Consider the following 17530-nt stretch of genomic DNA (forward strand, 5'->3'; position numbering starts at 1 on the left):
CACCAACGGCAACGCGGGAGTTGCCAGTTAGCGTTGAACTCAATGTAGGACTGCCTCAGCGGCTCCAATTCCAGATGTTTCCCTTAGGATTTACTCCCAAAGCCTTCCCCACAAGTGGGTATAGCCTCAAGGCAGCAAAGGTACGGGATCAGAGTTTCCCTTCTCCTAAATGAGTTGCCAACCACGGCTGATGAGCCCCATCTGCCCGAAGTGACTGGGTTTAAGTTGCCAGTAACCCATCTTTGCCCCTTTCTCCTGTCAGTAGAAACGGTTCCGCCAGGTCCTTAATGATGGATGCCACCTCTTTGAAGCATCACCTTTTGAAGATGTCCTTGATGCTTGGGGTGGAGTCAGTGCCCGTGATGGAACTGGCTGAGCTTACAACCCTCTGCAGCTTTTTCCGATCCTGGGCAGTGCCCCCTTCAAACCAGATAGTGATGCAACCGGTTGGAATGCTCTCCACTAGGTGGGCTGAAGGACCTGTTTGTGTTCTACACTTGCTATAACTCTGTCATTTCCCAATAAGCATATATTCAGCAATTATTGTCTTTGAAAGGACTGTTTTACGGATGTGTGTTTTGTAGAGTGCAGGACGTGTGGCAAATCAGCTGCTAATCTGAATTATTTTCATCTCTGTTGGTTGGCAGAGGAACGTTGAGCTGTGTCGGTAGGGACGCTCTTGGAATCAGTAAGTCTGGACAGATGGGTCTTGGTTTAGTGCTCGACTGAAAGAAAACACTTCCAACAATTCCATATGTTCAAACTGCCTCCGGCCATGCAAATCTCCACATTCCTTCACAGTCTGGTGCGATGGCCCAGGGATACAAGAAGCTGTAGAGAGCAATGAACTCGGCCCAATTCTTCAGGGGTACATCCTGCACTACCAGGTAGCTGCATCTGTCCATCATAGATCCCCACCGTGCAGACCATGTCCTCTTCTCACTGCTACCATCAGGCAGGAGGTTCAGAAGCCTGAAGTCTCACACCACCAGGTTCAAGAACGACCATTTTCCTTCAATCGTTCTGTTCTTGAATCAACCAACATAAGACCATAAGATATAGGAGCAGAAGTAGGCCATTCAGCCCATCGAGTCTGCCATTCAATCATGGGCTGATCCAATTCTTCCAGTCATCCCCACTTCCCTGGTTTCACTCATACCCTTTGATGCCCTGGCTAGTCAAGAACCTACAGGATCTCTCTCTGCCTTAAATGCCCCCATTGACCTGGCATCCACAGCTGGTCATGGCACAAATTCCACAGATTTACCACCCTCTGACTAAAGTAGTTCCTCTGCATCTCTGTTCTAAAAGGACGTCCTTCAATCCTGAAGTCATGTCCTCTTGTCCTAGACTCCCCTACCATGGAAAGTAACTTTGCCATATCTAATCTGTTTAGGCCTTTTAACATGCAGAACGTTTCTATGAGATCCCCCCTCATTCTCCTGAACTCCAGGGAATACAGCCCAAGAGCTGCCAGATGTTTCTTATATGGTAACCCTTTCATTCCTGGAATCATTCTCGTGAATCTTCTCTGAACCCTCTCCAATGTCAGTATATCCCTTCTAAAATAAGGAGCCCAAAACCATCCACATTACTCCAAGTGTGGTCTCACGAGTGCCTTATAGAGCTTCATTATTGCATCCCTGCTCTTATATTCTATACCTCTAGAAATGAATGCCAACATTGCATTTGCCTTCTTCACAACCGACTCAACCTGGAGGTTAACCTTTAGGGTATCCTGCACAAGGACTCCCAAGTCCCTTTGCATTTCTGCATTTTGAATTCTCTCCCCATCTAAATAATAGTTTGCCTGTTTATTTCTTCCACCAAAGTGCATGACCAACAAAACCCTAATCACCAGAGTTTAGCAACACCTTGCACTAAATTGATTTTTTTTGTTCTAATTGTATTCTTTCTTGTATAGCTTATGTTTCCATAAGATCATTGACATGGGAGGAGAATTAGGCTATTGTGAATCTATTCCACCATTTCATCATGGCTAATCCATTTTCCCTCTTAGCCTTAATCTCTTGACTTTTTCCCATATCCCTTCGTGCCATGACTAATCAAGAATCTATCAACCTCTGCCTTAAATATACCCAATGACTTGGTCTCCGCAGCTGCCTGTGGCAATGAACTCCACAGATCCACCGCTCTCTGGCTAAAGAAATTCCTCCTCATCTCTGTTCTAAAAGGATGTCCCTCTATTCTGAGGCTGTGTCCTCTGGTCTTAGCCTCCTCCACAATAGGAAATAATCCTCTACACATCCACTCAATCAAGGCCTTTCAACATCCGGTAGTTTTTAATGAGGTCACCCTTCATTCTTTTGAATTCCAGTGAGTAGAGCCCAGAGCCATCAAATGCTCCTCAGATAATAAACCTTTTGAATCCCAGAAACATTCTCCTGAATCTCCTCTGAACCTTTTCCAATGTCAGCTTAACATTGTCAAAGCTGTTCACAATAGTCCACATGAGGCCTCACCAGTGCTTTATAAAGTCTCAACATTACATCCTTGCTTTTATATTCTAGTCCTCTCAAAATGAATGCTTATGTTGCAATTACCTTCCTTACCAGATTCAACCTGAAAATTAATCTTCAGGGGATCCTGTATGAGAATTCTCAAGTCACTTTGCACCTCAGGTTTTCCAATTTCCTCTCCATTTAGAAAATCATCTACTCCTCTATTTCTTCTACCAAAGTGCATGACCATACACTTCCCAACACTGAATTCTGTTTACCACTTCTTTGCGCATTCTCCTAATCTTAGTTCTTCTGTAGCCTCTCCACTTCCTCAAAAATACTTGCCCATCCAGCTATCTTTGTTTCATTTGCAAACTTGGCCATAAAGCCATCAATTCCATCATTCAAATCATTGAACTATAACGTATAAAGAAGCGGTCCCAACACAGATCGCTGTGGAACACAGCAATCACAGGCAGCCAGCCAGAAAAGGCTCCCTTCATTTCCATTCTTTGCCTCCTGCAGCCTTATATGCAGCACCTGGTTAAAGGCCTTTTGGAAATCCAAGTACACAACATTAACCAATTCTCCTTTGTCTATCCTGCTTGTTATTTCTTCAAAGAACTCCAACAAATTTGTCAGGCAAGATTTTCCCTTGAAGGAACAGTGCTGTCTATGGCCTATTTTATTATGTGCCTCCCAGTACTGTACCCTGAAATGACAACCTTAACAATTGACTCCAACCTCTTCCTAACCACTGAGGTCAGACGAACTGGCCTATGGTTCCCTTTCTTATGCTTCTCTTCCTTCTTGAAGAGTGGAGTGATATTTGCAATTTTCTATTCCTCCGGAACCATGCCAGAATCAATTGAGTCTAGAAAGACGATTATTAATGCTTCGCCAGTCTCCTCAGCCTCCTCTTTCAGAACCCTGGGGTGCGCACCATCTGGTCCAGGTGACTTTCCCACCTTCAGACCTTTCAGTTTCCCAAGGACCTTCTCTCTAGTTGTGGTAACTTCACACACTTTGCCCCCAGGCACTCTCAAATTTCTGGCGTACTGCTGTTACATTTATGTTTTCTTATGAATGCTGTGTATCTGAAGCTGTGTGTTTGTGATGCTGCTCCAAGCAAGTTTTTCACTGCATTCATCTACTCAGAGACATAGAGCTGTACAACGCAGAAACAGAGCCTTCAGCCCATCTAGTCTGTGCTAAACGGTATTCAGTCTTTTCCCATCAACTCGTACCTGGACCACAGTTCTCCATCTATGTGTGATCCAGACTTCTCTTCAATGTCATGACAACATTTACTGTGGCAGCTTGTGCCATGCTCCAAGTGAAGAAGTTACCCCTCATGTTCCCCCTAAACTTTTTACCTTTTGCCCTTAACCTATGACCTCTGCTTCTAATCTCAGTCCAAAAAGCCTGTTTACATTTACCCTGTCTCCACCCCACATTCTCCCATGCTCCAGGGAATGAAGCCCTAACCTATTCAATCTTTCCCTATAACTCGGGTCCTCCAGACCCGGCAACATATTTGTAAATTTTCTCCGCACTCTTTCAACCTCATTTACATCTTTCTTGTAGGTAGGCGATCAAAACTGCCCACAATACTCCAAATTAGGCCTCACCAGCCTCATACAATCTGAACATAACATCCCACGCTAACAAATTCAAGTCAAGTTTATTGTCATTTAACTATATACTGTACATGTAGAGAGAATGTTTCTTTGGACCAGGGTATAACTGTGGTAGGGTGTAACACTGTGACCACTGTGGGAGACATAACACACATATAACACACAATAACTTGGGAAAGTAGGAATTAAATTTACGAATGAATTACACATAAACAAACAAACTAAAGTACATAAATTAAATATTGTAGGGTGCAGAACAAATTATCTGGTAACATTTCAAACGTGATGGAGCAAGGATTTCAGAAACGTAATAGCCTGAGGAAAGAAACTGTTTCCATCCTGACTGTTCTTGTTTATATGCATCAAGTCTCCTGCTGATGTTAGAGGGTCAAAGAGGGGGCTGGATGGATGGGTGGGATTCTTGATAATACTAAGGACCCTGTCTACACAGCGCTCCTGATAAATGTCTCAGATGGGTGGGAGGGAGGTGATATTGAGGGACTAGGTGAAGTCATCCATGATGTGAACTCCCATGAACTTGGTGAATTTAACTCTCCCTATGGAGGAGCCATGGGAGGGGGACAGTTCATCTGCACTTTCCCAAAAATTTCCTTGGTCTTCTCCATGTTCAGTTAAGTTAGATTTTTATTCAATTAATTTATTGAACAATGAATGGAAGTGTCATAAATGAGAGAGGGAGAGAGAGAGACACTAACTACAGTACAGTATCTTTCTCTGGGTGACTGTGGATGTAAAGGTTCAATGGGGAAAATAATTCTTCCGCGACATATATGTGGGAAACAGGCCCTTCATCCCAACTGGCCCATGCTAGCCAAGATTTCCTTTTAAGTCAGACCTATTTGCATTTCTTTAGCCCATATCTCCTGAAACCTTTCGCATCCATGAATTTGTCCAAGTGACTTTTAAATATTGTTGACGCACATAGATCGTTGATTATGACAGTACAGTGCAGGCCCTTTGGCCCACTATATTATGCTGATCTTTTAACCTGCTCTAAAGTCAATCTAACCCAGCGGTTCCCAGCCTTCCATTGACCCCTTGCTTAATGGTATTAGTCCAGGGCATAAGAAAAGCTGGGAACTCTATGAGAACTCCCACATAACCCTCTAGTTTTCTATCATCTATGTGTCTATCTCAGAGTTTCTTAAATGTCCCTAATGTACCTGCCTCTACCACCAGCTCAGCAGTGTGTATCCTGCACTCACCACTCTCTGTGTGTAAAAAAATAAAATAAAAAAATTACCTCTGAATTCCCACTATGCTATCCTTCAATCACCTAAAATTATGCCCCCTGGAATTAGCCATTTCTACCCAGGGTGGAAAATGTACATACCACAGTCACCTCCTCAGGCACCTGTTCTGTAAATGGACCACCCTCTGGGTGAAATATTCGCTCCTCTGGACTGTACTAACTCTCTCCCTCACCTGAAAACTCTGCCCTCTAGTTGAACAGTATTCACTGCTTACATGACTGATACCATGTCTTACTGCTTCTGGACCACAGGACAAGGTGATCAAGTTCAAGTTTATCATCTGACTGCACATATACCCATTTATGACTTCTGTGTTTTGTAATGAGTTAACCACGGTATAAAATGTCTCTTGTCCTGATCATTCCTGTCTCATTCAGCAGTTCTGTGTAAGTCCAGTGGACAGATTTATAGGTTCTAATCAGGAGCTGTTATGTTAGGGATGCTGATCTCTCTGGAGAAATCAGGGCAGTGAGGATTAAGCCATGGTTACTGGTCCAATGAGAATCTCTCCCTGCCGGGGCTTATCTGTACCATTATTTTATACACCATGTTATTATCACAATCCGTCTCTTCTCAGATTTTACATTTTGCTTACTTTCAACCCATGGATTGAAAATTGGCTGGCTGACAGGAAACAAAGAGTAGCGATTAATGGGTCCCTTTCGGAATGGCAGGCTGTGACCAGTGGGGTACCGCAAGGTTCGGTGCTGGGACCGCAGCTGTTTACAATATACATTAATGATTTAGATGAAGGGATTAAAAGTAACATTAGCAAATTTGCTGATGACGCAAAGCTGGGTGGCAGTGTGAAATGTCAGGAGGATGTTATGAGAATGCAGGGTGACTTGGACAGGTTGGGTGAGTGGGCAAATGTATGGCAGATGCAGTTTAATGTGGATAAATGTGAGGTTATCCACTTTGGTGGCAAGAACAGGAAGGCAGATTACTATCTAAATGGAGTCAAGTTAGGAAAAGGGGAAGTACAACGAGATCTAGGTGTTCTTGTACATCAGTCAATGAAAGCAAGCATGCAGGTACAGCAGACAGTGAAGAAAGCTAATGGAATGCTGGCCTTTATAACAAGAGGAATTGAGTATAGGAATAAAGAGGTCTTTCTGCAGCTGTACAGGGCCCTGGTGAGACCCCACCTGGAGTATTGTGTGCAGTTTTGGTCTCCAAATTTGAGGAAGGACATTCTTGCTATTCAGGGAGTGCAGCATAGGTTCACAAGGTTAATTCCCAGAATGACGGGACTGTCATATGTTGAAAGATTGGAGCGACTGGGCTTGTATACACTGGAATTTAGAAGGATGAGAGGGAATCTGATTGAAACATATAAGATTATTAAGGGATTGGACACACTGGAGGCAGGAAGCATGTTCCCGCTGATGGGTGAGTCCAGAACTAGAGGCCACAGTTTAAGAATAAGGGGTAGGCTATTTAGAACAGAGATGCAGAGTGGTGGATACGTGGAATGCTCTGCCCCAGAAGGCAGTGGAGGCCAAATCTCTGGATGCATTCAAGAGAGAGTTGGATAGAGCTCTTATAGATAGCAGGGTCAAGGGATATGGGGAGAGGGCAGGAACGGGGTACTGATTGTGTATGATCAGCCATGATCACAGTGAATGGTGGTGCTGGCTAGAAGGGCCGAATGGCCTACTCCCGCACCTACTGTCTATTGTCTACTTGTTACAATTTGGTTTGTCGGTCCTATGAACCCACCTATTCATAGAATATATTGGATGCAGGGATACTGTCACACTCGGATATAGAAGGGTTCTCAACTGCTGACTCCGTAGCAGTTTTGTTTGACCTGAGCGGAATCTTTAAACCTGGCGGACCGGTGAACCATTCATAGTCTGACCTCAACCTGTTTGGCATGGGTGTTGGGGGAGGTGGTGGTAGACTGGTGAGGCTGACGGGTGGGGAGGACTGGGAGAAGGTTAAAGAAATTAGTTTTATTTGTCACACGTACATGAAACATTGAAACGAGTGAAAAGCGGCATTTGTGTCAAAACCAACACAGTCCGAGGATGTGCTGCGGGCAGCCCACAAGTGTGGCCCTTACTGAGAATGAAATGGTTAACATATGAGAAGTGTTTGATGGCTCTGGGCATGTACTCACTGGAGTTTAGGAAAATGAGCAGGGATCTCACTGAAACCTATTGAATATTGAAAGGCCTGGATAGAGTGGATGTGAAGAGGATATTTCCTGTAGTGGGGTAAGTTTAAGACCAGAGGCCACAGCCTCAGATTACAAGCATATTCTTTTAAAACAGAAATGAGGAGGAATTTCTTTAACCAGTTAATAGTGAGACTGTGGAATTCATTGCAACAGATGTCTGTGGAGGCCAAGTCATTGGGTGTATTTAAAGTGGAGGTTTGTAGTCTTTTGATTAATAAGGGCATGAAAAGGTTACGGGGAGAAGGCAGGAGAATGGGGTTGAGAATGATAAATGGCAGAGCAGATTCTGCTTCTATATCTTATCTTGATGTCTTCCAGCACCATCACAGCATGCCCATAACTTGCTAACCTCCAACCCATACATCTTTGAGATGTGGAAGGATACTGGAGCACCCGGAGGAATCCTACACAGTCACAGGGAGAACGGGAAAACACAGAGCAAAATGTGTTGTTTGTGACAACCAAATCAGGGCAGGGAGGATTAAGCTGTGGTTACTGTTCCAATGAAAATCTCATCCTGCAGGGGTGGATTTGTACATGTTAGCATGTACACTGTCACCTTCACAATCTTGTCTCTTTTAATGTTTTACATTTATTTTACTTATTACATTTTTATTCGTCCACACTGGGAACCCACCTGTTCATGAAATATTGGACTCAGGAATTATGTGTGGTGTTTCCAGGCTTGCAGATTCAAAACTCAACATTCAAGATGGTTTAATGTCATTTCTAGTACACAAGTGTAAAGGAGAACGAAGTAATTGTTAAAAGATCCAATACAACATGAGGAAATAACACAGTAAGATAAAGAACACAGCAATACACTTTGAATGTCTATACAGTGACGCTAGGCACAGGAGTGTCTGTACATACGGTGACTGACAGGAAATGATAGAGAAGTGGTGGTTGTGGTGTGGAGGAGTTGATCAGACTTGCTGCTTGGGGAAAGTAACTGTTTTTGAGTCTGGTGGTCCTGGCATGGATGCTATGTAGCCTCCTCCCTGATGGGAGTGGGACAAAGAGTTCATGAGCAGGGTGGGTGGGATCCTTCATGATATTTTTGGCCTAAGTTTCATGGAGCTTAGGAAAATAGAGGGCTATGGGTAACCCAAGGTAATTTCTAAAGTAAGTTCATGTTTGGCACAGCATTGTGGGCCGAAGGGCCTGTATTGTGCTGTAGGTTTTCTATGTTTCTGTATATATGACTGTGATGGTGTGTAGGCTGATGCCAGTGATGCATTGGGTAGTTTGACTACCCATTGTTGAAATTCCTGTCCACCGCAGTACAGTTTCCAAACCATGCAGTGACACAACTTGTTAGGATGCTCTCTACCGCATGTACGTAGAGATATGTAGAGTGATGTGAGTCTACCAGCTCTCCTCAGAAAGCAGAGGCACCGAGGAGCTTTCCAGATAGTGCAGGATGTGTTCTCGGCTCATGAGAGGTTGTGTGTGTGATGTACACTCCCAGGAGATTGAAACTGCCGCCAATGTAAACAGAGGTGGGAGATCTCCTGACGCCAATAACATCTCCTTTGTCTTGTTGATATTGAGGAAGAAGTTATTTGGCAGTGAGCTGGGTGGCAGGGCAGGGTGTGGGGGTCAGGGCAAGTGGCGAGGAGGACCGGGAGAAGCTGCAGGTTGAGTTGGACTGGTTTTGGTGGGTGGGGGGGGGGTGTGGGTAGTGAGCAGATAGATGCCAATAGGACAGAATGGGGGCAAAGTACGAAGTTATGCAACTTGGTGGCAATAACAGAAAGCGCAGGAACTCAGCAGCTCAGGCAGCATCTATGGAGGGGAATAAACAGTCAATGTTTTGAGACGAGACCCTTCTTCAGGACAGAAACATTGACTGTTTATTTATTTCCATAGATGCTGGCTGACCTGCTAGGTTCCTCCAGCATTTTGTGTGTGTTGCTCTGGATTTCCAGCATCTGCAGAATCTCTTGTGTTGAGTAGGTCAGCCGATTGCCTCTTTGGAGTGCAGTGTCTGGGATCGCACTGTCAGGCTGGACCTATACCCCATTGTAAGGAGCAGTTTCTTTTTACCCAAGGAGGGGAAATAAACGCTCCTCTCACTACCTGCCCTCCTTCTCAACAGAGATCGGTGTTCCTGCTTCCCTCTGCTACCATGACAGAAGATTAACCGTCGTCTTCCAGCGAAAGCAGGTCCAGTTCCCTCGATTTGGTCTGCTGCGATATCATGCCGTCCTTTCTCCTCGATGAAGGTAGGACTAAAACTTGTTCTATATTTTTAATTTTGTGGGTTCCTTAAAGGTTGTCATACCCGGGAGAGTGTGGTAGTGAGGATAAGCTCCCCATACCTATTAAATGCTTCCAATGGTGTGTTTCTCAAATAGTCTCTGGCAACGGTCCAACTTCTGGCCTTCACGTGTGGCTTAGCTGCTAAGAGAAGGGGAACTCTGATCTCAAACCTCTGCTGCCTTGTGGCTATACCATCCCTGCTGACAGGGCAAAGGCAGGTTACTGGTGCCTTAAAAGCAGTCACATTGGGCAGATGGGTATTCCCAGCCGTGGTTGGCAGCTCATCTCGGAGAAGGAAAACTCTGATCTCAAACCTCTGCTGCCTTATGGCTGTACCTGCTCATGTGGAAGGATTCGGGAGTAAATACTGAGGGGAGAAATCTGGAGTTGGAGTCCCTTAGGAAGCTCGACATTGAGTTCAACGCTAATTGGCAACTCCTGTGACGCTGCCGGTACCAAACTGTGTTGGTCTTTGCCGTTCCTCTGGATTCATCAGCTGTGTGGAGAGGGGAGCCTGGTGAATGGGCAACAGCTTGCTCTCCATATTGTACTGCCCTGGCTTGCATACCCACATGTATATCACATAGACAGCTAGGACACAATATCCAGTGTTGACCCCGACCAATGGGGAGAGGGGGATTTAATATTGTGTCAGGTGCTCAACTGACAGCCAGGTGCTGAGCTCTGTAATTCTGAGAGCCTTGCTATTGATGCACCCGGTCTGGTGATTTTAAAACTGCTCCCCATCCTCTTTCTAGCCGTCAGGATTGTTGAATTGGTCAGCATTAAAAGTTCAAGGTGTATTTCGAAGTTATCCCATCCACTGGGGTCATGATGTAACAAAGTCAAAGGTGTCAAAGTTCAAGGTTCAAAGTAACTTTGTTGTCAAAGTTCATATATGTCACCGTATACCACCCTGAGATTCATTTCGCTGTGGGCGTAAACAGTAAATCCAAGAATCGTGGGTGGTGGAGGGGCTTCGGGGTTCCGACATTTCTATCATTCATTCTGTGGGTTTCTTGTTTTGTGGATGTCTGTGAAGAGTAAGAATTTCAGGTTGTATATTTATATATTCTCTGATATTAAATTAAACCATTTTTAATAGAATCTATGAAAGACCTCACCCAACAGGACGGACAAACAGCCAATGTGCAAAAGACAACAAACTGCAGAATACAAAATAAAAATAAAGAAATAATAATAATAATAAAAAATAATTAAGCAATAAATATTGAGAGCATGAGATGAAAAGTCCGTGAAAGTCGGACTGCAGGTTGCGGAAACAGTTCAGTGATGGCGTGAGTGAAGTTGAGTTTATTGTCGGGTACGCAAGTACGTGTCTGCACAGGTGTAATGAAAAACTTACCTGCAGCAACATCACCGACACAGAGCATCCGATATACAGAAAAACATAACCACAAATTATACAAGAAGGTATTGTATTGATATCTGATTGATTATTGTTGCCGTGGTAGCGTAGCGATTAGTATGACACCGTTACAGCTTAGGGCGTTGGAGGTCGGAGATCAATCCTGGCTTCCTCTGTAAGGCATCTTCGAACGTCCTCCGCCTGGATTGTGTGGGTTTCTCACGAGAACTCTGGTTTCCTCTCGCTGTCCAAGGATGTCCCAGTCAGTAGGGTGGTTGGTCATTGTAGATTGTCCTGTGATTAGGTTAGGGTTAAATCAGTGGTTGTCGGGGGTTGCTGGGTGGTGAGGCTTGAAGGGGTGGAAGGGCCTGTCCCACTCTGTATCACTAAATGAGAAATAAATCCGTAAGAAATCAGGGTACTGCGATCCAGTGAAAAGCTTGTCTTCCAAGCTGTTCATACAGATCAGATCATTACACAGTGCACTGAGGTAGAACAATGCAGAATAAAGTGTAAGAGTTGTACAGAAAGTGTAGGCAACGCTGTCTTTTTGTGGCATTGTCTTTTGACGATGTTCTCGATGGTGGGGAGGCTAGTGCCCATGAGTTCACAACTCTGCAGCCTACTTCAATCCTGTACAGTGGCTGCTCCCCATACCAGGTGCTGATACAGCCAGTTAAAATGCTCTCCACGATACATCCGTTGAAATTTGCTAGAGTCTTTAGTGACATACTAAATCTCCTCAAACTCCAAATGAAATATAGCCTCTAGCATGTCTTCTTTGTAATTATGTTGAGCTCATGTTGACAGATGATGGTGCCCAGGAACTTGAACCTGCTCACCCTTTCCACTGCTGATCCGTCAATGAGGACTGGTGTGTGGTTCCTCCACGTCCCCTTCCTGAAGTCCACAATCAATTCTGTGGTCAGACTGACATTGAGTGCAAGGTTGTTGCAGAGATACCTCTCAACCAGCTGATCCATCTCACTCCTGTACACCCTCTTACCTCCATCTGAAATTCTGCCAACAACAGTGGAGCCACCGGTGGATTTATAGATGGCACTTGAGACTCGGGTCAGGTTTGTTCGTATGTCGTGGTCAATCAAGGTCTTTTCACCACTATTGGTCTTGACAAAGTTTTTCTGCAGAAGTGGTTTGCCATTGCCTTCTTCTGTGCAGTGTCTTTACAAGACGGGTGACCCCAGTCATTATCAATACTCTTCAGAGACTGTCTGCCTGGTGTCAGCGGTTGCATAACCAGGACTTGTGATCTGCACCGGCTGCTCATACGACCATCCACCACCTGATCCCGTGGCTTCACGTGACCCTGACTGGGAGGCTAAGCAGGCACTACACCTTGCCCAAGGGTGACCTGTAGGCCAGTGGAAGGAAGGAGTGCCTTTGGTACAGACGTATCTCCACCCAGCTACCCAACGGACCAGTTTAGTATTCTTAAAACACAGTTTGTGATTTTATTTCATGGTGGAGTTGAGCTATTCTATATCAGTGTGGAGTGTTTACTGCAATTACTTCGGTTTAATGCTTTCATGCATTCTGAAGTTCCTGGTGATTAAATCAAATGTTTCATATCCAGACTGAACTGTTCATTAGTAATGCAAATTCAACGATCTGAATCTGCTGCAAGTCTGAAATGAGAACAGAAAATGTTGGGGACACACAGCAGGTCAGGTGGCATCAAATGAGAGGGAAACATAGTGAATATTGATGAATCAATGCTCTTCAGAAACACTTTGCAGAGTACTGTACTAGTTAGAAAAGAATCTCACTTATGGTACAGCCCTGCCACCATGTGGCTATCATGCACAACTGCAGCAGCAGGAAACAATTTGCATTGAAAATTAGTTAAAGGTTAAAAATTTGCTTTACTTGTCAAACGTACATTGAAACATACATTGAAATGCATTGTTTACGTCAATGCCAAAGGATGTGCTGGGGAAGCCACAAGTATAGCAATACATACTGGTACAAACACAGCACACCCACAACTTACTAACCCTAAAAAATACGACTTTGGAATGTGAGAGGAAACTGGGGCTCCCAGGTGTATGGGGAGAATGTACAAACTTCCTTCAGACATCAATGGAATTGAGCCCTGATTACAACTGCTGGCGTTAACTACTACCCTATCATGACACCTCTTTTTCAATAAGACGTGTTTAGTGCTGTCGTGTTCACCAAGATACAGAGGAAAAACTTGTCTTGCATACTGTTCACACAGATCAGGTCGCTGAGGTAGAACAAGTAAAACAATAACAGAATGTGGAATAAAGTGTTATTCCTATTTGTAATTTGACATTCCAATTTGTAATGGATTGTAACAAATTTCACTTAATACTTTCACATAAGGAGCAGAAGCAACAATCAAACCAGTAATGATCCAAGTTTCAATAAAATCTTGCACAATTCTGATATTTCCATTTAAGATGGCTCATCTTAATGTGTGTGATAGCTTCTGGTAGTCAAAAAGCTGAGAAATCTGACTTAAAACCATCACTAAAAATACCTTTTCTGAGGTAAATTGCATTAAATTATTGATGCAGACAGTGAAGGGGCAAGCGAAGGTGAGCCTAGATGGTGGGTTGCAGATGGAGTTCTGATGCCCATACAACTGGCCCAGGTGCGAGGTTTGGATCGCTCTGGGCACTGATCTGATTTGAAGAGCTTGAGAGTGGCTTCGAGCTGGGTGATGAAATCTGGGCCCTTAGCGAGTCGCTGAGTGGCGTGGGCTAGGCCCAGAGCTTTTCGCAGTAGCCGGGTCCTTGTGCAAGGTACGATACGCTGTTTAGACAATTTTAACGCCGGCCCAGATTGGAGGTGAGAGCCGATTTTGCCCCGTCTCCGCGATCTTCACTCCTCTCTCCAGGGTGCTGGAGACTTGCACTGTTCCGTCATGGGTCAATTTTGACACCGGCTCAGACGGACTGAAAAGACTGGGTAATGGAATCCGGATCGAGAGCCAGTTTTATTTGTTCTCCACACTGGTCATCTCCAGGGAACTGAGGCTATGAAGACTGCTTGGCTGCTATGGTCTGTGGCCGTTAATATGATGAACCCCTAAACAAGGCTTTGGGCCTACTCCGGGGTTCAGATCTGAGGACTCAGTTTTGGACCAGAATGCTGTCATTTGCTTCAATTGTTTACATGATTTGTGTTTTTTTTCCCATTCTCTTGACTATCCAGTGTTGGTCTTTTATTTTTATTCATTTTTTTCTTTAAATGTGCTTTTCGGGTTTCTTGCTTTGTGGCTAGCTGTGAGCAAACAAATGTCCAGGTTTTATAACTTATACGTTCTTTGATGATAAGTTAATCTTTGAGTCTTGAACTTGTTACATCACAGCCTGGTGTGGAGGCTCCAGTACACAGGATTGCAAGGTTTGCAGACTCAGCCAGCTCCATCACCGGCACAAGCATGAGGCCATTTTGATTTTTTTACTGAGAGACAGCGTGGAACAGGCCCTTCTGGCCCTTTGAGCCATGCCGCCCAGCAACCCCCCATTTAACCCTGGCCTAATCACAGACAAACTAGCTGCAGTTCCTCATCTCGTGGCAGTGTAACTGCAGAAAAACGCGATCCTTCACTTAAGCCAACACTGGCGGGCAGCCCCCAACCCAAATGTGGAATCCACAGCACGGTGGAGAACTGATTGTCAATCAGACATTGACACCAGTTCTACACGAATCCCATTCATTCTCCCCACATTCCCATCAATTCCTCCCCCAATTCCATCCCTCATCCACACACCAGGATTGTTTAATGAGACAGGAAGTTCCAGGTTGTCCCACTGATTGCATCACGGTCTGATAGGTGGCGATTCGAACGTGCAGGAACACAAGCTGCTGCAGAGAGAAGTGGACTGTTCATACAACTCCCACCAGTGGTGCTAGCTACAGGAGGCGCTGCCTCAAGAAAGCAACATCCATCATCAAAGCGTCCAAGGGTTGTGGGAACATTTCAAAGATGGGGCAACTGAAGTTGACTGAAGTTATCCCCTTTGGTTCAGGAGCCTGTGAGAGCACTCCATGTAGACTTGTGCAGTGATGGGGAGGGCTTTACCTGTGATGGGCTGGGCAGTATTCATTTCTTTTTGTGGGATTTTCCTCTCAAGGACATTGGTGTTTCCATACCAGGCTGCGAAGCAGTCAGTCAATACACTCTCCACCACAAAACAAAAAGACAAAGAAACAGCGCTGAGAACATGAGATTCAGAGTCCTTGAAAGAGAGTCCATAGGTTGTGCAATCAGTTCAGAGCTGAGGTGAGTGAAGTTATCCATGCTGGTTCAAGAGCCTGATGGTTGAGGGGTAATAACTGTTCCTGAACCTGGTGCTGTGGGAACTGAAGCTCCTGTACCTTCTTCCTGCCTGATGGCAGCAGTGAGAAGAGAGCCTGGTCTGGATAATGGGGGTCTGGATGATGGATGCTGCTTTCCTGTGACAGCACTCCACGTAGATATGCTCAGTGGTGGGGAGGGCTTTACCCGTGATGGACTGGGATGCATCCATTACTTTTGTAGGCTTTTCTGTTCTTAGGCATCGGTGATTCCATGCCAGGCCATGAGGAAACTAATATATTGTATCCTAGAAACCTATTGAGCCAACACCATTACTCAAGCTTGTTTTTCTTCGATGACCCTAATTTATTTAGTTGACTGAATTTAAGTTCCTGTGCTGCCAGATTTCAACTCAATAAGAGCAGTGTGAGGCCATTCAGCCCATTGAGTCTGCTCCAGTTGTGTTTTCAACTCAAGATTACATTGCACAATGTAATCACAATGCCATTATTACCATTGTTAAATGAGTGAAGGCTAATGGGAGCAAGTTCTGAACACACGTAACTCAAAAACTGTCAATGAATTGTCATTAGTCCAACCACCAAATTCTCTCACTGTAGCTCTGGGTCTATACTTGTTGGAGTTTAGAAGAACGAGAGGGGATCTCATTGAAAACTTCTGGCACTGAAAAGACTGGACGGGGTGTATGTGGAGAGGATGTTTCCTACAGTCACGAAGTCTCGGACCAGGAGGCACAGCCTTGGCATAGAGGGACATCCATTTAGAACAGAGATGAAGTGGAATTTCTTTAGAATTCAGAACCCGTGGAATTCATTGGCATGGACATTTGTGGAGGTCATCATTGGGTGTTTTTAAAGCAGATGTTAATAGGTACTTGATTAGAAAAGGCATCAAAGTTTGAAGAGAAGGCAGGAGAATGGGGTGGAGAGGGGTATTAAAGCAGCCATGATGGAATGGTGAAGCAGACTTGATGGGCTGAATGGCCTAATTCTGCTCCTATTTCTTATTGTCTTACCCTTGCTGGTTTTGGAAAGAGAGCAGAGAATCCCCATCGAAAGTCATTCCGGAATCCCAGATGGGAATCCTAATGGAGAAATGCTTGTTGTTAGGGGACTGGACGAGAGATGGATGCAAGGATCTTTACCTGGATAAGGATGGAGGTTCCAGACAGACATACTGCTGATTCAGAATGGTGGGTGGTGAAGTTCAGAAACTCGAGTTTCAGTTTATTTCAATAAAAACACAAAATGCTGGCAGAACTCAGCAGGCCAGACAGCATCTATGGGAGGAGGTAGTGATGACGTTTCAGGCTGAAACCCTTCATCAGGAGTGAAGTAACATGGGATGGTCGAGGGGGGATAAGAAGTGGGGGGAGGGATGAAGTAGAGAGCTGGGAAGTGATAGGCTGGAGGGAAATGGGCTGGGGGAAGGTGGAGAATTATGGGAAATAAAAGAGAAAGAAAGGTAGGGCTGGGGGGAGATTATAGTGAGGGGGGAAAGGAGAACCAGACTAAAATAATAGATAGGGATGGGGTAAGGGGGGGGCAGGGGTATCAACGGAGGTCTGTGAGTTGAATGTTCATGCCGGCAGGAAGGAGGCGACCTAGGCAGGGGATAAGGTATTGCTCCATCGACCTGCGTGTGGCCTCATCTTGACGGTAGAGGAGGCCATGGACAGACATATCAGAGTGGGAGTAGTCTTCCATGCTCGTACCTACAAACTTGCGGTATAAATGCCATGAATGTCACCTTTCCGCGGCAGCAGCGCAGTACATTACAAACATGATAAACTTAAACTCAAATTAACATAAATTATACATAATGAACACATAAATGATGTGAATTTTAATTAACATAAATTATGCATAATATACACATAAACAATGTAAATTCAAATGAACATGAATTATATATAAACAATGTAAGCTTAAACGAACATAGGTTATACATAAATTACAAGGTGCTGGTGCAAGTTGAGGGAAAGGTAGAATGAGGGCTTTTCAAGTCCGTTCGGGAACCTGAA

General features: G+C 44.6%; 1 protein-coding gene across 6 annotated transcripts in view; it reads left to right on the top strand.

Moving 5' to 3' along the window:
• ttll7 (tubulin tyrosine ligase-like family, member 7) overlaps positions 1 to 17530 on the top strand; it is a 204366-nt gene that overhangs the window by 40260 nt on the left and 146576 nt on the right. For 5 of the 6 annotated variants that reach the window (XR_009514665.1, XM_059983750.1, XM_059983752.1 and 2 more), the window contains one exon: positions 9663 to 9789. Coding sequence is in view for 4 of the 6 variants with exons in the window: in XM_059983750.1 (XP_059839733.1) it covers positions 9765 to 9789 (25 nt within the window). In the remaining 2 variants the exon portion in view is untranslated. Of the gene's footprint in view, positions 1 to 9662; positions 9790 to 15416; positions 15472 to 17530 lie in introns of those variants that run through there. The other variant, XM_059983753.1, reaches the window with a different exon arrangement.

This window comes from Hypanus sabinus, chromosome 11 (genome assembly GCF_030144855.1).
Source record: "Hypanus sabinus isolate sHypSab1 chromosome 11, sHypSab1.hap1, whole genome shotgun sequence".
Taxonomy (NCBI): domain Eukaryota; kingdom Metazoa; phylum Chordata; class Chondrichthyes; order Myliobatiformes; family Dasyatidae; genus Hypanus; species Hypanus sabinus.